At 43.2% G+C, this 23,684-nt stretch overlaps 2 protein-coding genes across 3 annotated transcripts; both read left to right on the top strand.

Moving 5' to 3' along the window:
- Positions 1-461: 461 nt before the first annotated feature.
- On the top strand, positions 462-15,367 carry LOC129837207 (hexokinase-1-like). Its single transcript, XM_055903188.1, has 18 exons — positions 462-868; positions 2,492-2,654; positions 4,876-5,024; positions 5,642-5,761; positions 6,136-6,231; positions 6,315-6,414; positions 6,655-6,838; positions 7,239-7,394; positions 7,568-7,801; positions 8,041-8,345; positions 8,828-8,976; positions 9,245-9,364; positions 9,924-10,019; positions 12,194-12,293; positions 12,551-12,734; positions 13,043-13,198; positions 13,528-13,761; positions 14,084-15,367. Exons 1-18 carry the CDS (start codon positions 806-808, stop codon positions 14,244-14,246), a joined length of 2,772 nt encoding a protein of 923 aa, XP_055759163.1. The 5' UTR covers positions 462-805; the 3' UTR covers positions 14,247-15,367.
- A 795-nt stretch (positions 15,368-16,162) lies between these two features.
- Positions 16,163-23,110, top strand: LOC129837201 (zinc finger and BTB domain-containing protein 45-like). Of its 2 annotated transcripts, none has more exons than XM_055903165.1 (7): positions 16,163-16,486; positions 17,326-17,423; positions 17,642-18,712; positions 19,616-19,750; positions 19,996-20,145; positions 20,255-20,513; positions 20,673-23,110. In XM_055903165.1, exons 2-7 carry the CDS (start codon positions 17,358-17,360, stop codon positions 21,077-21,079), a joined length of 2,088 nt encoding a protein of 695 aa, XP_055759140.1. In that variant the 5' UTR covers positions 16,163-16,486; positions 17,326-17,357; the 3' UTR covers positions 21,080-23,110. The 2 variants fall into 2 exon arrangements, with proteins under 2 accessions (XP_055759140.1, XP_055759151.1); XM_055903176.1 differs by having other exon boundaries at positions 17,323-17,423.
- Positions 23,111-23,684: the final 574 nt, after the last annotated feature.

The raw sequence follows: 23,684 nt of genomic DNA, 5'->3' as shown, positions 1-23,684 counted from the left end.
GAGACCTTACCTAAAGTATATTTCTATATATGTCCCTTGAGCTGTCAGGATGCCCTTCAGTCACCTACAATCATCCAGCTGATGCCCCAGCATGAGGATGGTGATGAAGAGGAGAGGCATGACATCATCATGTGATTGCCCTCCTACTTGCACGTCCTCCCCTGGGTGCAGACATGCCGGTCGGGCGTCTCTCCCTCTCTTTCAATGTCTCTCTCTCTGCTGCTGCGAGGAGAGGGGTGGGATACTGTATCAACCAAGCCTCCACTTCCTCCCTTATCCATTTCTCTTGCAATCCCCCTTTCCCTCCCACCTCTCTCTCTCTTCCTATCCCCCGTTCTTCTCGCCTCCTTTCCTGAGCTGAAGGAGAAGCCCTCAGCCCCCCCTCCCCTTGCCATACCCTCCGCCAGCAGCCCCGGCTCAGCCAATCAGTGTACGGTGGGGGCAGGGCATAGCTGACCACCATTCCAGTGCAGCACTGCATCCACCAACGGACAGGCAGCTAGCAGGGAGCAGCTAGGAGAGCTAGCACCACAGCACTGAGACACAGACAAGACACTGTGTGTGTGCCTGTGTGTGTGCAACCAAGGCACAGCTTCTTCTTCTTCACTGTTTTACTAGCACTTTTACCTCACAACTCTCTTCAAAGGGGACTAGGGCAGCTCAGGCCTGCGTTTCCTCCTCATTAGGATAAACAAGGGATCAGTGAAGGACAAGAGAGCTTGGATATAGGGCGTTCTTTCCTCCCTTTTCTCTCACCTCCCTCCGCCCGTCAGTCGCTGACAGCCCTCGCATACGTGCAGGCAGGATGATAGCGGCACAGCTTCTGGCATATTACTTCACTGAGCTGAAGGATGACCAGGTTAAGAAGGTGAGTGACTAAAACACTTTTACTGTACTCTTCCCTCTAGAATGGGTCAGTTTTGCATGAGAAGACAATGCTGACAGATATGGACACTGGTTGATGGTTGATGCTATCTGCATATCAATATGCCTCTGGGACATGTGATGAGGATGGAGCTTTGGGAGGGAAGCCATGACGGACATCTGATTTCATTTTGATGAGTGGTTAGTCTTGTCTACAGTAAGTATTGGAACAGGAGTGTGCAGTTTTTAATAAACACACTGTGTGTCCTTGAGATTAGGATGTACCAGCTGGGTGGGCTAGCTGGTGGTGGTCGTGATGCAGTGCATGCTAGCCCCCCTCTCATCACTAAGGAGTGTTTCCGGGGCGTCTGTTGCCGGGGCGTCTGAAGCAGACAGGTGTCTGTGAGCTAGAGGCTGCTTAGAAGGAAGCCGTGAGCACTTCCTCTCTCCCTCCCCCTCTTCTTCTCTCTCTCTCGGTCTCGCCCTCTCCATCGTCATGGAAACGGTTAAAGTGCCAACCCCCACCTTGCCTCGCCATCCTCCTCCCCTGACACTAGGCCTGTAACCAAATCAATTTCCTCGTTCATTCCCGTGGATAGGAGGGGACACGCCCGTTAGTGATAGACAGATGTTGACCTCAGATCAGAACAGAAAAAAGGCACGACATGTAGATGTCAGAGAAGCATCAGAGCATCTAGTTGTCTCAGGACACACATTATACATTCATAAATCCATTGGTTTTGACTTGACCTGTGTGACATCCCCTAGAGACTGAGTAAAAACAGAGTGGCTCGTTCTCTGACGGAGTGTGGGATAGGATTTGTGATGTCATACATGACGTGTAGTGCAGCATGTGCACGTGCCCCTAGTACTGTAGCTAGCTAATGTGTGATTCACCACAGCAGTGAAAATGTTAAGGCCCCTGGGAATAAGCTCAGTTAACCATCACATTCCTGATGAAGACCAGTACGAGGGCTGATTCAGCAAAATATTATATGATGTCAATTATTATGACAGTATATTATACTACTACTATACTATATATTACAATTCATATGAAAATATTAAATTATCTTAATCATTACATTTTTTTGATGCCCCAAAATTTTACTAATACTTACCATTGTGATGAAAACAGATGGTCTCTGATAGTGTGCATTTCATAACGTTTGTAGCCTACTACTACTTAATTACTAGCGTCACACACATACTCGTCTCTATGTGAAGGCTGCACAATGCTATTTATATCAGGACAATCATTCTCCAGCTATCGGCTCTACAGCAGTAATATTGTTCAGCTCAGCTCTTCTTTTTGGAGCCCCATAGCGACTGGTGAATACTAATGCCACTGCAAGAGATGATATAATAATCTGTGGATCCTATCCAGTTGTTCCCTGTGGATTGTGTTCCATTGCACTCTGGAATAATATGACAACTTGTAATGTCTGTCTGTCTTCATATTGCTAAGTACCTGCACTCCATCATTGGTTGAGTAATATACAGTATGATAACGATACATAATAGTTAGGGTCAGTAAAACTCAAGACCCTAATCCTTGTATATACTGTATCATGATGACATATCATCATAACATATTGTATCCATTCTTTCCTGTGGTGGTCTATAGATCGACAAGTACCTTTACTCTATGCGTTTCTCTGACGAGACGCTGCATGACATCAAGTGTCGGTTCCGGCGGGAGCTGGAGAACGGGCTGGGCCGCGACACCAACACCACCGCGACCGTCAAGATGCTGCCCACCTTTGTCAGGTCCATCCCTGATGGATCAGGTAAAGTGTCAAGTCAATACAGAGTAAACTTCAATGCAATAGTGGTTCTGTGTGGCTCAGTTGGTTCACGAGCCAAAACGTGTTCCCGAAAATTGTGCACAAAGTCATCCATTTCATATGATATGTTACATCCTGCAAAAAATTATAATAATAATAATTTTCCTGCAATTCGGATGATATGTTACAAATTGGAAAGTGCATAATATCGCCTTCAATCTCTTTAATAAAGTACAGCAATATATACATTGGAAATAATCCACACTGATGATGTTAGCTGCCTCTCTGCATAACAAAAAAACCTATACATTCATAATCATAAGATAATGGCATGGATCCCATTTGGACCTGCAGCTTGCATATCTACTGGCATGTCCTTTCAGGCTACTTCTATACAGTAAAAGCACCAAACTACCACTATTGGACTTTTAACACTACATAGAAAATAGTGTTTATACTGTAAGCACTTTAAAGCACACTACACTCCCAGCTTATCTGTGCTGCAAAAATGTGCTGAGGTGTTTTAAATGGCCAGTGCCATTCTGTGACATTAGGCTTTTTGTGTGTACTGTGTGGCCCCTGTATTTGAACTTGGCAGGTCATATGGCCACCTAGCGCCATTGTTGTGAGCCCAGGAGCAAAGTATTGCTCTCTGTGGCCACTAGAGTGTCTATGGGCTGTCAGTATGATTAGCTGTGCTATAGCAGTGCATGATAACATTTAATATCGCTGACGTTGATCATTCAACTGCTAGATACAGAGACACTGAGCTCATGCAAAATGATGCAGGGGTCCACCGTTGGGGTAGTTGGGTTTATTGGGGACAGTTGGGGTTATTTTTGTTCAGTTTATAGTATATAAAATGTAAATGTTGTAGTTGAAATTTAAAGTTACAGGTAAGATTTATAGTTTAAGACATGAAAAAAAGAGGAGATGAGTTCACTGTTTGTTTACTGCTGATTGCCTGTCAACATCAGTTAAAATGCCCAACCCTCGTTAATAAATAACTAGAGTATTGGGTTACATTAACAAATGTAATGTTGAATGTCTCCAGGCAATCTTCCCAGCATAAAGTTACTACTTTGGAGAAGAGGATGGAAAATACTATATGTAAAATGTTGCCTGATAATAAAATGTCAGAAAGCTCTTTTGAACTTGCTGATTGTAGAGGCCACTGCTGATAGTAGAGGCCACTGATAGTAGAGCCCACTGCTGATTGTAGAGGCCACTGATAGTAGAGCCCACTGCTGATAGTAGAGGGCATGGTCAAGAGGTTTACTCCAAACATCCAACCTATGCATAGACCAGGGTGGCCTATCTTTGTTTGTAAACAGAGCGGCCTGTGGACAGTAAATCCCCAGGCCCAACAAGGCTAGCCTTGCAGAGGGGTCGTATCATAAAGCCAGCCTGCCGTGAGCAGTTCCCTGTCATCTTGCATGTTATAAATAGCCACAGTTTTCAGCCACTGGACATGAGGGGGTCCGGGAAGGGGGATTCAGTCAAAGTTCAAAGTTGAGGCTATGGTGACAGCTGACAACTGATATGTGTCAAGTATGTGAGATGTGTGCAAAAGTATTATCAACAATTTACTTAGTTACACAGGCCAATCACAAGCCATCAATGCCATGATCAACAAGATAGCAACACATGCAATATATTTTCTGTGATGGTATTCTCTACAGTGTAAGGAAAGATGAATATCAACAGTGGATAACTCTTAACTGCAGGCCCTTTATTGTAAACTACAATCTACATGGAACAGCAGTACTCTATAACAGTGTTATAACAGAACATTACCTAGTTAGCCTGAGGATATAATTCTAATTTGCTTTAATGGCAGCTACAAATGGAGCCATCGTCAAGTCTGTAGGCCATCAGATATACCTCCATCCAATACAGCTCAGTGACATTTCATTCCAGACAGGTCAAGGGAACAGATTGTGATAATGCTCTGTGGTCAACACCAGACAGATAGTGTAATTAGATCAGCTCAGTGTCAATATAAACAGGCCTTTCTTTACCTTTTGAGGACAGAGTATGATTTTGTCTCCCTTCCTAGAATGACATATAATCCTGACATATAGCACCTGGTAGGCAATCAATTCAGTTCACCTAAAAGGAATTTTGTAGAAAGTAACACGCTGCTTGAAAGACACTAGAAAATAGGTAATGTTGTTCATGTATTTTCTTCTGTGTTTTTATTTTATTTTCTCCAATCTGACAGAAAAGGGGGATTTCTTAGCTCTGGATCTGGGTGGCTCCAACTTCCGTATCCTGCGCGTGAAGGTGACACAAGACAAGAAGCAGCCGGTTCAGATGGAAAGCCTGGTCTACGAGACCCCTGAGGACATTATCCATGGGAGTGGGACGCAGGTCATCAACACCACAAAACACCACCAAAAAACAAACCAAAACACCCTCAAAAATACAACAAAACAAACTCAAATACAAAAAAAAAACCTCAAAACTGCCCAAACACTCCCAGACCATTGCCTATAGTCTCATTCACTCACATCAGAGGTTCACTGGGTCAAACAATAAGGATCACTCTGTATAAAAGCAGTCACTCAATATTGTTGTATGGATCTGTTTGTCCTATGAAGTGGGTGTGACATCAAGACCCCCATCACTACACTGTTAACATCTGTTGACTTTTGAAACTCCCGAGAGAGGGCAGTTGGCAACAGTAACGTGATACCCACAACAATTCTGTAACGAGAGAGATCAATTGTGATTGGTTGAAACAAAAAAAACATTCCACACTGTAACCTATAGGCCTACAGAGTGGTCTTAGTAGAGGACTGACTTGAAGAACTGCTGGCCACCATCATGATTCACCAATTCAAACCAGTTTAATTGTTAATTAGGGGTTTGATAAGCCAATAGGGTTGGGTTGCTGCTACTGTTATTATGTGTAATTGTTAATTAAACTACATGCTTCTACGTGCTTCAGTCTAACTCCTCAATGCAAGTTATTTTTATGTCTGTAGCTCTTTGACCATGTCGCAGAATGCCTTGGTGACTTCATGGAGAAGCAAAAAATCAAGGATAAAAAACTCCCTGTAGGATTCACATTCTCCTTCCCATGTGCACAAACCAAACTGGACGAGGTAAGAGGTTCCAATAATGTATGCTTTTATAATGTTTTAATGCTTTATTTGAGATGTTGAGAAACCATAATAAATGGCATAATCTTTTAAATTATATTTAAGTATAAGACAACTTTTAGGGTTTGAGTTTGCACAGTTCTGTTGTAGAGTATATAACTGCGGGGGTGGTACCTGCCTGGGGGACAAAATCCTCATTTTAAAAGCAAACACTAGCTAAGACTAGCCAACACCAGTTAACACCAGCTAAAACTAGCTAAGACTAGCCAACTCTAGCCAACACTAGCTAAGACTAGCCAACACCATCTAACACTAGCTAAGACTAACACTAGATGGTCATAGGACAGATTTATTAAAGAAAGTGCTGTCTGTTACAGGCCGTCTTAGTGACTTGGACAAAGAAGTTTAAAGTGAGTGGTGTAGAAGGCATGGATGTTGTGAAGCTTCTGAACAAGGCCATCAAGAAACGAGGGGTGAGTTTTCTTATTTCTTAACCATAATTGAATTACCACGTGTGCCACTGGAAGAGAATTAGAAAACATATTGTATTTGTCAGGACTATGAAGCTGACATCATGGCAGTGGTCAATGACACAACCGGAACAATGATGACCTGTGGGTTCGACGATCAACGATGTGAAGTTGGCATCATCATAGGTGAGAATACACAGCATTCAAGACATGTATGTTCGCATACACTCAAAAGGGTTATTGATAAATGGTGGTAAAAGAACTGTGCAGCTTGCCAATGGCAAAGAATGATGTGGCATTGTAGACTCATGTTAATTCTAAAATTAAGTGAAAATTAAGCAGATGCCCATTTTGCGGCACAGCATTCTCCTGTGGCTTGCCGTAGTGCTCCAGACAGGTTATTTACTAGGCTGGGTATAATTTCAGGTACTGGTACTAATGCCTGCTACATGGAGGAGCTGCGGCACATTGACCTGGTGGAGGGAGACGAGGGCAGGATGTGCATCAACACAGAGTGGGGGGCGTTCGGGGACGACGGGTCTCTGGAGGACCTCCGTACAGAATTTGACCGGGAGATCGACCGAGGCTCCCTCAACCCTGGGAAACAGCTGTAAGTCAAGACAGCAGAGCCTGCATGGTACTCAGGACTGCTATGTGGAATATGTGTTGATAGTTGTTTCTATAACAGAGTTATAACCTAAAGCTAATTACAGTACAATTTGTCAGTTAAACGTACATTGAATCAGGCACTTTTTGCAGCCTCAAAAGCTTCAAAAAGTCACTACAAGTGATAAATATATAGGGCTTCAGGCCAGGGGCTTGCCACCCTCACCGCCAAGATAAAACAGAAAACAGTGTAGACATTGTTCAACCCAAGCAGGTATTTACAAAATCTCTGGGAAGAGTCATGTCACATAACAATAAATCCTCAGAGAACGTAACGCTGTGTATTTGTTTACAAGCCCTAAAAATAAACTGACAGTGTCTCTGTTGTGTCTTTGTCTGGGAAGGTTTGAGAAGATGTCCAGCGGGATGTTTATGGGAGAGCTGGTCCGCCTCATCCTGGTCAAGATGGCCAAGGAGGGACTGCTGTTCGAGGGTCGGATAACCCCTGAGCTTCTGACAAAAGGGAAGATTGAAACGAAGCACGTTTCAGCCATTGAGAAGTAAGAGGTCAACCATGGACAGTTTCTTCCAAGGAAAATATACACAACTCCATTGTTTTTGTGGACTATATGACCTCCATTACATACAATGAAAAGTTATTTGAGGCTAAGTGAGCTGTAGAGCTCATGCACTACATAAATTCTTGCCATTGACCTCTCTCTCCCCATGACAGGAGCAAGGAAGGCCTGACCAAATGCAAAGAGATTCTAACGAGGCTTGGGGTGGAGCCTTCTCAAGAGGACTGTGTTGCCGTACAACACGTGTGCACTATCGTATCCTTCCGCTCTGCGAACCTCATCGCAGCTACACTGGGAGGTATCCTTACTCGGCTGAAGGACAACAAGGGAGTCACCCGCCTGCGCACCACTGTGGGCATTGATGGGTCGATGTACAAGATGCACCCTCAGTGAGTACTCAATCCTACTGGAGGTCGATAGGACCTCCTCTGTGCAAGAACACAATAAGAGAACAGGAGGGAATTTCAAAATAGCCACAGGTGTCAAAGAATATGCTTGTCTCTACCACAAGTGATGATGCAATAACATATCAAGATTTACATTTCTCTGACAAGTACTAGGCTTTGATACAAAAATCCAAACAGCTTATAATCTCTTCCATTCATCCGCCCTTCTCCTCTCTCTGCAGATATGCCCGGCGTCTCCACAAGACGGTGCGGCGTTTGGTGCCCGACTCTGACGTCCGTTTCCTGCTGTCCGAGAGCGGAAGTGCCAAGGGTGCTGCCATGGTGACGGCGGTGGCGTATCGTCTGGCCGACCAGACGCGCCAGATCGCTCAGACACTGGCCGAGTTCCGTCTGAGCAAAGCCCAGCTGCTGGAGGTGAAGAAGAGGATGAGGACAGAGATCGAGAACGGCCTGGGGAAAAAGACCCACGACTCAGCCACTGTCAAGATGCTGCCCACCTACGTGCGCAGCACGCCTGACGGAACAGGTGACCAACAGGAGGGGGTTGTGGGAGGATGGATGGATGGATGGATAGAAGGAAGGATTTAAAGGAGGAATTAATATATCTTCTCACCACTATTCAGAGTTGGCGGGAATCAGTTCCATCTGAATTGTAGTCGATTCAGGAATTCAATTACCTCCTCCATAGAGGAATTCCTTGTTCAACCGTTAGGGAATAAAATGGGACTGACCCCCGCGAAAGTTTAAAAGCTTCAGTGCTTTCATAATTGGTCTACTTTTTGTACTTTTTGTATAATCCTTGGGCATTTGCATGTTAGAATCCCTTTGTTTTTACTGAACTGTCACCCAATAGCCCTGCCTAATCTGAACAGCAGATGAATGTCACCGACCTCAAGCAATTAATACAACTATGAGAATCAACATTTGAAGCATGAGAATGTCTTATGGAAATAGTGGTAGTTTGTATGGTATTGTAATATCATTAGCTAATAAGCCCTTATGTTACAGAAAATGGGGATTTTCTGGCTCTGGATCTGGGAGGGACAAACTTCCGGGTGCTGCTGGTTAAGATCCGTAGTGGGAAAAGGCGTACAGTGGAGATGCACAACAAAATCTACGCCATTCCCATCGAGGTCATGCAGGGCACGGGAGAGGAGGTACAGCAAAATCTGAAATTACTAACTGTCATTAGCCAAAAGCCATTCGATTCGGGTCTCAATTCATGAATTATGATTCATCCGTTTTCAAATGTCCAAATACTTCCTTTAGTAATTTTTCCATCCATAAATTGAGTCTAATTTATTTCTGTCTGCACTGAAATAAATACAGTCAGCACATCATCAAGCCAATGAATCATTAAATTCAGAATTTAATGAATGCAGTCAGCTTATGATTAAAGACGTTTTTTTCCACCGTTTCCTCCAGCTCTTTGACCACATTGTGCACTGCATCTCTGACTTCCTGGACTACATGGGCATGAAGAGTGCCCGTCTGCCTCTGGGCTTCACCTTTTCCTTCCCCTGCCACCAGAAGAGCCTGGATGCAGTGAGTAGTTTATCTGCTGGCTAACATCTACCCTGGATGAGAACCCAAAATATATCCTGTCATGCAAGATCCTCCAAAAATGGAATCACTGACAATTATGATCAACATTCACATTTCACAGTATATTTCATTGATCGTTCTCAGAGTGACAGTCGTGTCTAATTAACTATAAAATATGTGGATGCACTGAAAATCAAGTCAATGTATTAAGTATTCGTAGAGCTGGGACGATAAACCTAAAATTATTGTCACCGAAGGCATTTTGCTGATATCGTTAATTTAAATAAGTAGCCTATACTAGAGAAATGTGAAGTTTGAAATTCTATAAGTTTGCTAATATGGGTGATTGTTAATGGGACAATTGACGCTACAACAATACATATTTGTGTGTGTGTGTGTGTGTGTAATTAAAAAATGGTGGTGTACATTGTTATAAATGTATCGTTCTATTTAGCGTTATCGCATAAATTCACGCAATTTATCGCAATATGGATTTTTGGCCATATCGTCCAGCTAGGTGATCGTAGCGTAACCAAAAAGTGCCTTTTCTGTTTTTCAGGGTATCCTTGTGAACTGGACCAAAGGCTTCAAATGCACAGACTGTGAGGGTGAAGACGTGGTGGAGCTTCTCCGGGAGGGCATCAAGAGGAAAGAGGTGAGGTTGGACACCACGCCTTATGTCACACCACTGTGATAATATGTAACACCTCCCTACAATATAACTCCACAGAGTAGAATCAAATAACTGGTGTGGAACCAGTTGCCAACAATTTTTCAGTGAGAATCACTTTTGGCTCATTGATTTGTCGCTAGAAGTCGCTGGGTGACGTTTGGCCGTTGCCATGACGAAGTCACAGCACCAATTTGCCCTGCACAGCTGCGGTCCCCGACATAGCGTTTTCGCCACCTCTCCCACCTCCCATTGTGCTTCTCTGCCTATCTGTGCACCATTGCAGTGACTTTTGTTGCACAGACAGCTTCTCCCATGTTTTGCGGCAGAAAAGTTTGAGTGGGAAAAGTCGCTAAATGCTATCAAAACCATAGAAATCCTTTGTGGCAAAACTCCCCAAAGGCAGCCTGAAAAGTAGCTGAATTTGTTGCTAGGCTCTTTTATCAATACAAGTTGCTGGAGGGGTCTGAAAACTCGCTAAATATAGTAACAAAATCGCTAAATTGGCAATACTGTGTGGAACTGTCATTACATTCATGCGCCATAACTGAACTTCCACTACATTGTCTCAGTCACCATCAATATTAACGCCCCACGTAAAGGTTGATCTTATTCATAACACCATTTATCAACAATAAATCACTCTATGCGGTTGGAAATACTGATACCATCCCAAGTAACAATGTTTCAATTTATTCAACAATGCAAAATGCCAGACCACAATATATAAAAATAAAAAAACAATAGCATATCATGCTAAGTTACCATTAGGAGCATATGCTAGTAGCATATACAATGTCTCTATTGGCAACTTTCAGCTGTGCTGCAGTAACTCAGTTATACTCAATGTGCTTCGGTCATTCTGGACTTGGTGTTCTGAGGGGTTCTCAGCCCAAATCACACACCAACATATTTCTCAGTATCTTTTTTATTAATTTCACCCTTTTAGATGGAGGATGGAGTAGGTATTAGTTGAATGTCAATGAGCAAATTGATTCGGGAAAAAAAAACAGGTAAAACGGAGCCGCAATGCAAGTCTCGAAAACCTGTCCCTAGGCAACACAGTGACTAGAGCCTGGTTTCAATTATGGACTAGTTTGGCATAGAGGAAGTACGTAACTACCTACGTCACTACTTTATTAGCTTGAATAAAATACTAAATATTGGCAAAATAAGAAAATACTAAATATTGGCTAGCAAGATGGAGATCCCTTTGGTTATTTTTAATGAGTGTATTTCGCAAGTTGCTAGTTTGCATCAACTACTTGAACTAAAACCACTGCAAAGGTTTTTCCTGCAAGCTTTGGTTTTGAATTGCGACGTTTTGGCATGACTGCCTCATGATTTGTTGGAGAGCCAAGATAAAAATATATATATTTTTTTAATCAAAGTACTGTAGGTAGTGACGTAGTTCATCTATAACATATAGAGTCAATTACTGAAACCAGTCCCTAGTCACTGTGTTGCCTAGGGTTGGATTTCCAGGACTACCGCAATGCAGAGGTGTAGAAATTGTTTAAATAGCATGTTATTAACATGGGAAAATTGTAATAAACAAGAATGCAAAAATGACTGTAAATAGTTACAGGCAAAGTATAAGACAAATGAACTTGAGAGTGTTTCTTGTGACCATTGTTGTGACCAAATTGCGAGTTTATATTTCTAGCAAAAACAACAAAAAAATCAGGATCTTTACAAATGGGAATGGGAAGATGATATCTCTTTGTCAATTGTGTGTGTGTATGTGTGTGTATGCCTGTCTGTCTCCTGTCTGAGCTTCTGCATAATAATGAGTGTGTGGAGGGTCAGTGGGTTGCATTGTTCTTGGAGTGCTATTTGAAAGGTTGCCATGTCTGATATCATCTTTCAGTTGAACCAGCCATTCACTAACATTTCGAGGGGGGAAAAGTGGTTCATTCATTGAAAAACAACCATTTGTACACACCAAACTCACACTGAAAATAATATCATGTTTTTTGCTTTACGACATGATGCATGACTCTAAATGGAGGTTTGTTTTCTGGTTGTGACAGTAAATTAAGGTGACTTGAATGAGGTTACTATTTAAAGCATTGGGTGAAGCAGAAAATGTATAATTCAACTCACTCAAATGTACTGTTCAACGCATAATGTTGTTTGTGTGTTGTGTATATGTGTAGGAGTTTGATCTGGATGTGGTAGCTGTGGTGAACGACACTGTTGGAACAATGATGACGTGTGCATATGAAGAGCCCACCTGTGAGGTTGGACTTATTGCAGGTATATAGGCCACTACTTAATTTAATCAACACTTACAGTACAACCTTGTTTTTTCTATCAAATGCAAAATAAGTTAATGAAATTGGATACAACGCTAATGGCTAAAACTTTTATACCAAATTGTATATAATTTACTGTAATGTACATTGTAATAAGCAGTATATCCGCAATACATATAATACTGTACAGATTTATAGACCTGGGATGTCACGTGCATTATAGACCTAAGACCTGGGATGTCACGTGCATTCTAACAGGGACAGGCAGTAACGCGTGTTACATGGAGGAGATGAGGAACATAGAGACGGTGGAGGGGAACGAGGGACGCATGTGCGTCAACATGGAGTGGGGCGCCTTCGGGGACAATGGGTGCCTGGATGATATCAGGACGCAGTACGACTGCGCCGTGGACGAGAACTCACTCAACGAGGGCAAACAGAGGTGACAATTGAACAGCCAAACTAGTAAATGGCTCTCTGAGCACAGGATAGGTTGAAATGTGTTTTTTGGTTGTTTTTTTGGCCTAAGTATGCATCTGTACTTTATCGTATTTGAACCAGAATCCTTTATTGACTCTAAAATACTTTAATGGTATCCATAATAAAATGGTGCTTGGTTTTGATTGTTGGTATGTTAGACTAAGAGTCATCGATGGTCTACTGTACTATACTCCCTGAGGAAAGATGGGTCTAACTAAATAACTAAGTTATATGCCTCAAATTTTGTGTATGTTTCACTCCATGTCTCAGGTATGAGAAGATGTGTAGCGGCATGTACCTGGGAGAAATTGTGAGGAACATCCTGATTGACCTGACCAAGCGCGGCTTCCTGTTCCGTGGAAAGATCTCTGAGACGCTGAAGACCAGAGGCATCTTTGAGACCAAGTTCCTGTCCCAGATAGAGAGGTAGGGAACATGTGATTAAACTAAAAAATCTCTCGCTGTACTTAAATTTGACCCTATTAACTAAGGATATGTGCCTGGGGGTGTGCATAAGAATCCTGTTGTAATTTGGGATGTACAGAGATGATCTACGCTGTTGAGAACCAACACTTAATACAATTACAAATTGTTCACAACAGTGGCATCTACATTGTTACAAACACATAAGAATATGATACAGACACCTTTATGAGACTGTAACCAATATTAGGCCTACCTGTATGCACAAGTAACTATTCAGTATCCAGTGATCCAATGGCTCTTGATTGACCTTTAACCCTTTCTTTCCCCAGCGATCGCCTGGCCTTGCTGCAGGTCAGGGCCATCCTACAGCAGCTGGGTCTGGACAGCACATGTGACGACAGTATCATCGTCAAGGAGGTATGCAGCACCGTGTCCCGCCGTGCGGCTCAGATCTGCGGAGCCGGAATGGCCGGCGTGGTGGACAAGATTCGTGAGAACAGAGCGCTGGACCACCTAGACGTCACTGTGGGGGTGGACGGAACACTCTACAAACTGCACCCACAGTGAGTGATGGAGGGATAGAGAGAGATGAAAGGAGAGGGAAAAAAGGAGAGCCAGTGTTAGCTCATAGTAAACTAAATCCAAAGCATCCTTAAAATGTTAAAAGGTGGAAATTAGAAGCATGTCCATAATGACGTGTGATATTAGCGTCAGAGGATATGGACATTTCACACCTGCTACATCTTGTCTACTTAGATATCATAGAAATAGAACTCTGAGTACAACTGTAATGAATCCGCTTCATCAATTCAGTGATATGTCCTATGAGAGACAATTATCCTTATACTCGTCTGACTATGTGTGCCTGTCTCTCTGTCTCTCCAGCTTTTCCCGGATCTTCCACCAGACAGTGAAGGAGCTCGCCCCCAAGTGTAACGTCAACTTCCTGTTGTCGGAGGATGGGAGCGGCAAGGGTGCAGCCCTCATCACAGCCGTGGGCTGTCGCCAGAGAGCGCAAGAGGCGCAGCAAGCGGCTCAGCAAGCGTAATGAGCCGCCCCTCCCGTCACCTTGACAACGCCCTGCTACTCCAACTTTTCTTCCACCCACCGCACAGCTCTTCTCTCCATCTCCCCATAGCCCCGACAGCCGTGACTCCACCTCTGCCCCACCTGGCCACTCTCACAGCCGGAGACATGTCCGCATGCATAGGGAAGTAGAAATACTACAATATTTCACCTTTATTTATTTATAATGCACCAGAAGGGTTTATCATTTAAATGTTTGTACATTTTCCTCGATGGCATGTTGTCTTAAGTATCTGATAAATATAGTGCAAACTGTGTGTATTGTATAACAAAAGTTGGATTTTGCACCAAACAAAAAGTTCTCTGTACTTTCTACTGGATATGCGAGTTACAAGAGTAGTAGTATTTTGGTGGAACTCTCAATTGAACATTTAATCCAATGAATGATACAACAACTCCTTTATAGTGATTACACTCTTTATATATCTTTTCCAAAAAGGCCTCTGTGCTTATAGGGTGGAAAGCAAGAGTCACGGCTATAAAAAGTCATAATTTTACACACCACCTACATACTATTTTCAAACAATGTACTAGTCTACTACTAATAATTTTTTGTGTAAATGTATGTCAAAAGTAAGTCACATAATACAGAATTCCGCCTTCACCTAACCACTTTTTCTGAGGAGCTTGGAGAGTTGAATGACCCACCCCCAGTTAAAGTGTTCTACCTTGTTGCTACATAAATGTGAATTACTACTATACCTTAGGTGTTGTGTTTTGTGTTCATTCCCACCTATACTTACGCATTATGTGCACAAAGAATAAATGTTCATTGGGCCCCAAGACAAGAGTGGCTACTCCGAGCGTTTCTGTGTGTACTTGTGGCTGAATGTCTCTGTGAGTCCTAGTGTAACATGACCTGAATGTATCTGTGAGTCCTACTGTAACATGACCTGAATGTCTCTGTGAGTCCTACTGTAACATGCCCTGTAGCTTTACATGTCCAAAGCTCTATGAAGACTGCATGCCTTATTCTGAGACAAATGGAGGGTACTGGATCCTTTTATTTTATATATCAAAATAGATTTGTGTTTCAAACTGTGACAAGTGAATTCATTAAATTATATTTTGTTGTGCAGAAAATACTGTGGAGATGTCTCTTTCTTAGAATTTCACTGTACAGGTGGAGCTGATTCTACAATAAGCTTCAAGACATGGCAAAAGACATCTCCAATGGTGGATGGGCTATTTTAAACCTAAATAGACAGAATTCTTCAACTCAAGGGTTCTTCCTTGTTGTCTATCACCAAAGAAAAAGCAGAATTCATTAAAGGTAGACATGATATTTAAAATTTCATATAAAACTTAGTTTAGGTAAAGCAGTGGTTCTCGAATGGTTTTGCCTCGGGACACAAATTAAACAAGGATGTCTCAGTTGCGATCCAATACTAGCATCGCCAAAATGCAATCTGGAAAACTATTTGTAATGCTATATTGATAGTAAATGTACCAATTATAACCTGGGAACAACAGTCCCACCTTTTTTCATTGTCAATCATTCCATGTTGCCCATATTCTTGATGAAGAATGTTAAGCTCACTGATTTGAGACCTCTAAATCAGCGAAGTCTCTAAATAGCACTGTTAATAACTATATTGAAAATGCTGTGATTGAAAAATAGTTCAGATGTTAAATTATTAAAACATATTAGGTTCATTATAATTTCTACACACGTTCTACCTGGTTTTAGTAGTTTAAGTTCAGACTGCAGTATTCTTAATTTACAAATAATACAATTATAATATTTCTTTTTTACTTAGACACTCGCGAACCATTCAAAACCTCGGTCGCGACCAACCAGTTGAGAATCGCTGAGCTAAAGCATTAACGTTACAATTATGCACCACATGTAGCTAACCATCCATATGCATACAGATCTGTGTGTGATTCTGCACAAAGTCTGTGCAGTCACTGGCACTGTGTTTGCAGCAGAAATATTGGAGGAATACGCGCTAATTCTAACTGTTAGATATTTGTTTACAGAAATGCATGCATATTAATATACTCGTATTATTATCGCTGCACACTGCAGATATGTAAATACGGTAGAATAATTGTCGATAGACGACATAGGTCGAAGACCAATGCAAGAAGGCTGTGCTAGCCAGGAAGCTAACTAGCTAGCTAACGTTAGTTTGTAGCTAGCTTGCCATTTTCAACCAGTGGCCAGCTAGTCAAGTTAGCCATGCTAATTGGACCGTGGTAGGTGTCAGCTTTGGTTATTAGAATTTATTGTAATGTCAATAAATTTCTAAAGACCACATGCTCGTAGTTGTTCATGCAAATGCACACCGAAGATGTTTGTGTGCTCACGAGACTGAATTCGTAAAGAAGAACGTCAACATACATAACATTAGCTTGATAGCTAGCTAGCATATGGTAGCATTTACTGTGACAATTTGACAGTTATTTGCCTCTCTGGTTGCATAGATATTTTTGTCTGAGATAGGCCTATTGACATAGCTATGTCTTACGAAATATAATATCATGATGCATTACATTCATATCATCGACATTATTGCAATTCACACATACCGCTCTTTCCACTGTCACTCAACCGCACAAAAAGGGCTTTAGCTTGCTATGCAGGTCATTCTTTAAAAACATTATCATGCGCTGTTGTCTGTTCCACGCGCCCACATATTCCCGCCCTTATAAATCACTTGTCTTGTCCAATCAGGCATGTTACCTGTGGTCATTTGTGTGTAACCTTTATTTAACTAGGCATATCTGTTAAGAACAAATTATTATTTACAATGATGGCCTTGGAACAGTGCCTTGTTCAGGGGCAGAACGACACATTTTTACCTTCGGGATTCGAGCTAGCAACCTTTCGGTTACTGGGCCAACACTCTAACCACTAGGCTATCTGCCCCATTTAGTACAGGACACTGCCACCTGCTAATTATTTGCTATTAATTGTGATTTTGTACCTGTGGGATAAAAACAAAATATTGTAAGGATTTAGCTAGATCAGTTATATTATGTTACAGCACATACAATACTCTTGTTGAACACAATTTTATCTTTGCTTCCAGCAGGGTTGCACTGAGAGCTTGAGGTGACAGACTGCATGGTTAGGGGTGCCCTGCAAGACTGCCAAGGAAACCCACTCCACCAAAGCAGGTGCATCACTCAGGTAACCTCACACATCCTATTATACCTGCTGACACAGTGGATACAACTTCATTACCTCTAAGCAGCCCGATGAGTGTTTAAGGGGAGGCACCCGGCCCCGCAGTGGCCCATGCTCCGTACCCCCTTCCCTCCCTGCCTTCCCTCCCCTTCAAGCTGATTCAGAGCCGACAGACACTTTGCCAGCACCACCTCCCAACCCACCCTGTCCCTCATCCTTAGGCAATGGCTGCGGGCACGGAGACGGTGCACTACATCCACCTGCACAACTCCAGCCAGTCTGTTCTGGAGGCTTTACGGACGCAACGGCGTGAGGGCCTCTTCTGCGATGTGACTGTGCGCATCCACGACGCCTCGCTGCGTGCCCATGCCTGCGTGCTGGCCGCTGGCAGCCCCTTCTTCCAGGACAAGCTGCTGCTGGGCCACTCTGAGATCTCGGTGCCGCCGCTGGTCCCCGCTGAGACGGTGAAGCAGCTGGTGGATTTTATGTACAGCGGCTCGCTGGTGGTGGTGCAGTCGCAGGCCCTCTGCATCCTCACCGCCGCCAGCATCCTGCAGATTAAGACGGTCATCGACGAGTGCACCCAGATCATCTCCCAGAGGAAGGTGGCTGCTGCTGCGGCGGCCGCAGCAAGTGGCGGTGGAGGAGGAGGGGGGATGACAGCTGGGGTCCTGCCCAAGCAGGAGGAGCGGGGAGGGGGTAAAGGGAGGGACAGCGGTGGTGGTTGTATTGGTGGTGGTGGCGCAGTCAGCGGTGGTGGGGGTTACCAGAGCTTCTCGAACTTCGCTTTGGGGGACTGCGGGGCGAGCAACATGGTCACAGGCCTGGGTGGAGCAAACTTGAGCGTTAATGTTAGTGAGAGTGGCCCAGGAGGCGCCCTGGAGCAGGCTAACCCAGCGGGGCTGATGACTCTAGCTGACATGGGCAGCCACGGGGCCCTGTGTGGGGCTGACGGGCTAAGCTCAGGGGCCGCCGGAGTCCTCATGAAGAACTCAAATTGCACCCAGGATGTGAGGTACAAGCTGAGAGACCTGCTAGCGGCAACCGCTAACGGCGCCAATGCTGGAAGCTCAGGGAATCTCTCGGTCGGCTGCAGCTCTGGTGTCAGCAGCGTGGACAGCATTGGCCGGGACAGTATCCGCAGCAACACGGCTGACCTCTCGGAGGAGCTTGTGGGGATGGACAGATACTGCGAGGAGGAGATGGATGGACATCACAGAGGGAGAGACTTGGACAGGGACAGAGGGGCAGGAGGACACAGCCGCAAGCAGAGGCAGCCACTCAGGCTTCAGGTAAGTTCCCAATGGTTACAGTTGTAAGGCAGGCAGATATGCAGCCAGACATCATAAAGTGAATAAAGCAGGACTTCTAGACGGCAATTACCCTCATTGTGTCATTGCTGGGAATTAAGCTATAGATCTGAACGTGTCAGCAATAAACATAATTGAAAGGAAGTTGCTGTCCAGAAGTTTTATATTAGGCTATCCTCCTAGTTAATGTTCCATGGACTGATTAAACAGTGAACACCCCTTCTATGGGTCATTAAACATGTTAAGTCTTGGATGGAGTACCAGCTAGCACCTCTTTTTAGTTGTTGTTACATTGTACCTAAGCCAATTGTGTATACTCTTAGAAAAAACGGTTCCAAAAGGGTTCTTCGGCTGTCCACATAGGAGAGCCTTTTTTGGTTCCAGGTAGAACCCTTTTGGGTTCAATGTAGAACATGTAACCCAAAAGGGTTCTTCAGACCCTTTTAGGTTCTAAATAGCACCTTTTTTCTTAATTTGTCCATTGAGAAATTGATATCTAAGCAATAAGGGGGTGTGGTATATGGCCAACATTCTACAGCTAAGGGCTGTTCTTATGCACAATGTAAAACGCGTAGTGCCTGGATACAGACAGCCCTTAGCCGTGGTATATTGGCCATATACTACAAACCCCCAAGGTGCCTTATTGCTATTATAAACTGGTTTCCAACATAATTAGAACATTAAACAAGTATTTTTTGTCATACCCATGGTATACGGTCTGATATACCACGGCTTTCAGCCAATCAGCATTCAGGGCTCAAACGAAAACGGTTTATAATTGTCTTTTTACTGTCTTCACAATCCTGACCATACACCACAGTTTGAAACACCAATTTTAGACTCTATACTCTAATTGACAATATATTTTTCTTTACCTTCTCTTAGGTTCTTGTAGGAGAGGAAGTGGTGGTGAAGGATGAAGGAGTGCAGGAGCCGGATGGAGGTGTCTTCGGCTTGGAGGAGGGAAGACGTGTTGAAGGGCAGGAGGGCACACAGGAATCCATGGCATCCTTTGGCCAGGTGAGTCTTGTCTTGTCCTAGACAGAAACTTGTTGTTGGAGCGTGGTGCTGGCAAAAAACACCAGGGTTGTGGGTTCAAAACCCGTATGGGCTGCATGTTCGGAATCTGTAAATTGCTTTGGATAAAAGTGTCTATACTCATTATTTTATCATTATCACAGTTTTAGAGACTTTTCAAGGTTATGTATTAGGGTTAATTAAGTTAGTTAATACTCATAAGGGAATTTTGTCTCTCTGTCTTACAGGAGGGTGTGTTCTATGATGAGGCTGGAGTTTTCTCCCCCGAGGCTTTCTGGCCCCAGAACGAGCAGGCTCAGGCCATGTCCTTCAACCCCAGAGGAAGAGGAAACAAGCTACTGTCTCCCCCTACCTCCTCACAGTCCATCAACAACCAGGTCAGTTACAAATGTAAACATAGTTTTAAAATAGTCATTGCAACAATTTGTGAAATTTAATCATGAAAGTCGTTGGTGGCCATTATTTCAATTCCTGTGTCCCTTTCAGCTACTTTTTCAGTACCCAGTCAGCCAATCACAGCCATCAGCCTCATTCTTTGTGGGCGGACCGATGGTGATTGATAGCATGGCAGGAACGGAGCACAGCCAACAGGCTCCGGCGCCAATGACCCCTGCTCTGTCAACCTGTGGCACGGCAGGCCCTTCCCCTTCCTCCCAGGGATCTGAGACGTCCTTCGACTGCACTCACTGTGGGAAATCGTTACGTTCCAGGAAGAACTACAGCAAGCACATGTTCATACACTCCGGTAGGCCACCACTTTCTATATATACTAGTTACTATCACTTCCTTTAAAACATTTACTGTTCATGATTGTTGTATACACATGTTAAAACTGCATAACAGATAGTCTCTCTGATACACATGTCATACTAACAGATCCTATTTTCTGTTGTGTGTGCCTCAGGTCAAAAGCCTCATCAGTGCAGCATCTGCTGGCGCTCCTTCTCTCTGCGCGACTACCTCCTCAAGCACATGGTGGTGCACACGGGCGTGCGCGCCTTCCAGTGCTCTGTGTGCGGCAAGCGCTTCACACAGAAGAGCTCACTCAACGTGCATATGCGCACACACCGGGCCGAGCGCACCTTCCAGTGCACCGTGTGCCACCGGGCCTTCACCCACCGCACCCTGCTGGAGCGCCACGCCCTGCAACACGCCCACCACGGGGCCACCCAGGGCCAAGGGCAGGGACAGGGCCTCCAGCAGACCCCCAAACACAGCCCTCCAGCCCTGGCAGGGCCCTCGGGCATGTGCGGCCCAGCTGGGATGGGCAGCACCATGGCCAACATGCCCAGCCATGGGCCTCCCTCCTAGAGGGAGAGAGAGGGAGGAGGGCCCAATCTCAAACTGATCCATCACCCCTATCCTGGAGCCCTTTTCTGATCCGAGAGGATCGCTAGGTATGAGCAACATGGTTGATGCTCCATCTAGACCTATCGGAGGCTGGATGGAGTTTGTGCCATATTTCTCACACCTATGAAGCCCTTGCAGATATGCAAGAGGGAGTTGCCAATGATGGAAAAAGGGGAGATAATTGGTTTGGGATTGTGGAAGAAAAGGAGAGGAAAAGGGAGAGAGAGGCAGAAAGCTGTTGGAGACTAATTGCTGGAGATTGAAGGGAGGAAATGTAGGAGGGGTGAGAAAGAGAGACAGAAAAGGAAGGGAGAGAGAAAGCAAAACAAGCCACGGCTAGAAAAAGAGTGCAGGGTGATGAACCAATGAAGAAGAGAGCGAATTAATCAATGAGAGTTACCATCATACATCAAGACGGCATAGGAACACTATTAGATGCAGGAGGCACTGGATGTTCCAGGATCATATACCTCTAAACAGGAAGAGACAGGAAATGTATTAAGGACACAACTTTTATTTTGAAATGTGACAAACGTTTCAGCATGTTTTACACACCTCAAAGAATACCTCGGCGGTCCAAAGACAGGCATTATGCTACACATTTTTAATAGCTACATCAAACAGCAAAACAGTGGGAACTAAAGCTACCTGAAATCCCTTCCTTTTAAAACATTACTAAAAAAAAATGACATAATATTCCTTTACATTGTCGATATGAGTTTATTTGTAGCTCATTTGTGATTTATTGATGACGAAAACAATAAGGCAATGGATTTAAAAAGTGAAAAAGGATCTTTCAACTATAAGTGACACTTTTTGGGATAAATGAGAAAATCTGTACTTTTATCAGGATTTTTAATCTATGTGTATGTGGGGTTATGTGTGCTTTTGGGGCACTTGCCAATGAATGGGAAGGTTTGTTGCTGAGAACTATAAAAATGTTCTCCAACAGCTTCATTTAATACTTTAAAATGTTTTTATTGTAACGAAATAAATCATGAGGAAATACAATCACCCAGAGTGGATTTGATTACCACGTTAATATTTATTACAATTTGACAATGATTACTATGCACAATACATTTTTGCACATTGTGTAATTTAATTCAGCTTTATATGTTGCCCTACCCTAGATATTTGACCTTAGAAAAATATATTTGCCCTAAGATTACCAATGTATATCATGGAGAACTTAAAATATTTAGTTTTTTGTTTCCAACTTCCCACCTTAAAGGTGATTTTAGATATGCAGTAAATAGACCCTACTAGACATAAAGGGCAACTAAGCCAGTGAGACCGGCAAAACCCCTTTAAGATCCCTTCTGGTCCTCACTATAAACTTTTACATAAAATGTCCCCCACAATGAAGAAACATTCTGCTTGATCAGGATGATCTCATTGAGCTAAGCACTGTTCTGCTGATTCACTAATCTCTATAATGGAAATCTGTTAAAACCCTGTTAATAGGAAGCTGACATGATTTATAGATCAGTTAAATCTGTTCTGCATATAGTTCAGGCCAACCCTTGTGAACAAACAGGTGATTAGGCTATTCCAGAGATTTTTATATCCTCAGCAACTCAAATGTTTCTAGTACATTTTGTCTGAGGTGGACCTGTGTACAGTACTATATTATGTGTGCTTAAAGCCATGTCAGAAGAACGCAACCATTATTGTAATGATGTACTGTTTTGTCTTTTTTTATTTAGCTTTCTTTGAGTGAAGGGGATGATAAATGTCTCTTTTTTTTGTGCAAATTTGAATATAACTGCAAGTCAAATATGTCATAAGAAAATAAGTAATTTTATAACGCACCACTCATGCAATGTATACCACATGTTTTATGTATGGAAAAGCTAAAAGGCATGATATAACTTTTTATGAAAAATTACATGTACGTACTTCAATGGCTTTATTGAATTTTAAAACATGATTTTAAACATTTCAAACATTTCTTTCTCCAAATAAAGTATGGCTACAAGCCAACTTGTTGTCCTACAGTTGATTATTTGACCAAGAGATATAGGGGGGGTAAAACAAGCTTGTGTATTCTTATCAAAATACTTTTGAATATCTTCTTTTGTTTTAGGTTTGGTTTTATCCCATACTAAAAACAAGTAATACATTTTGTGGTTGACCAATTTCACAGTTTTCTGTTAAGTCTACATACCCTCGATCCTAACCAATTTATATGAAAGACAATATAAAATGCTTGCTTTTCTTAAACGCTATAGATAATCTTTTTCTTTCCAGATCGAGCATTTGAAGGTCTGGCTGGTAGTGCCGGAACTCTGGCCAGAAGGCATCTGTTACTCAACAACATCTGTTCCTGTTACTCTCTTTTTTTCCCAGCATGCCGAGGGACACACAGGCTCTCCCAAGGGTGGCCTTTTGTGTGGCCCCATTGTCAATTCCATCATTGTCTACTGCTGAAGTCTGTTCCCATGATGCCACGAGGTATACCCGCCTTTAGAGGCCAACCTTAGGGGTGACAATTTACAGTTACTTTATTGTGTCCCAACTTTTTGTGGCTTAAAACAAATATGATTTTTTTCGCTGGGCAGCT

This window comes from Salvelinus fontinalis, chromosome 3 (genome assembly GCF_029448725.1).
Source record: "Salvelinus fontinalis isolate EN_2023a chromosome 3, ASM2944872v1, whole genome shotgun sequence".
In the NCBI taxonomy this organism is placed as follows: Eukaryota; Metazoa; Chordata; class Actinopteri; order Salmoniformes; family Salmonidae; genus Salvelinus; species Salvelinus fontinalis.
This window is presented reverse-complemented; position numbering and strand designations above follow the sequence as displayed.

Coding starts and splice junctions, on each gene's coding strand:
- LOC129837207 (XM_055903188.1), top strand. CDS start 806: ATGATAGCGGCACAGCTTCTGGCATATTACTTCACTGAGCTGAAGGAT. Junction 2,655..4,875: donor GTCCATCCCTGATGGATCAG/GTAAAGTGTCAA, acceptor CCAATCTGACAG/AAAAGGGGGATTTCTTAGCT. Junction 5,762..6,135: donor CACAAACCAAACTGGACGAG/GTAAGAGGTTCC, acceptor TGTCTGTTACAG/GCCGTCTTAGTGACTTGGAC.
- LOC129837201 (XM_055903165.1), top strand. CDS start 17,358: ATGGTTAGGGGTGCCCTGCAAGACTGCCAAGGAAACCCACTCCACCAA. Junction 20,146..20,254: donor CACAGTCCATCAACAACCAG/GTCAGTTACAAA, acceptor TGTCCCTTTCAG/CTACTTTTTCAGTACCCAGT. Junction 20,514..20,672: donor GCACATGTTCATACACTCCG/GTAGGCCACCAC, acceptor TGTGTGCCTCAG/GTCAAAAGCCTCATCAGTGC.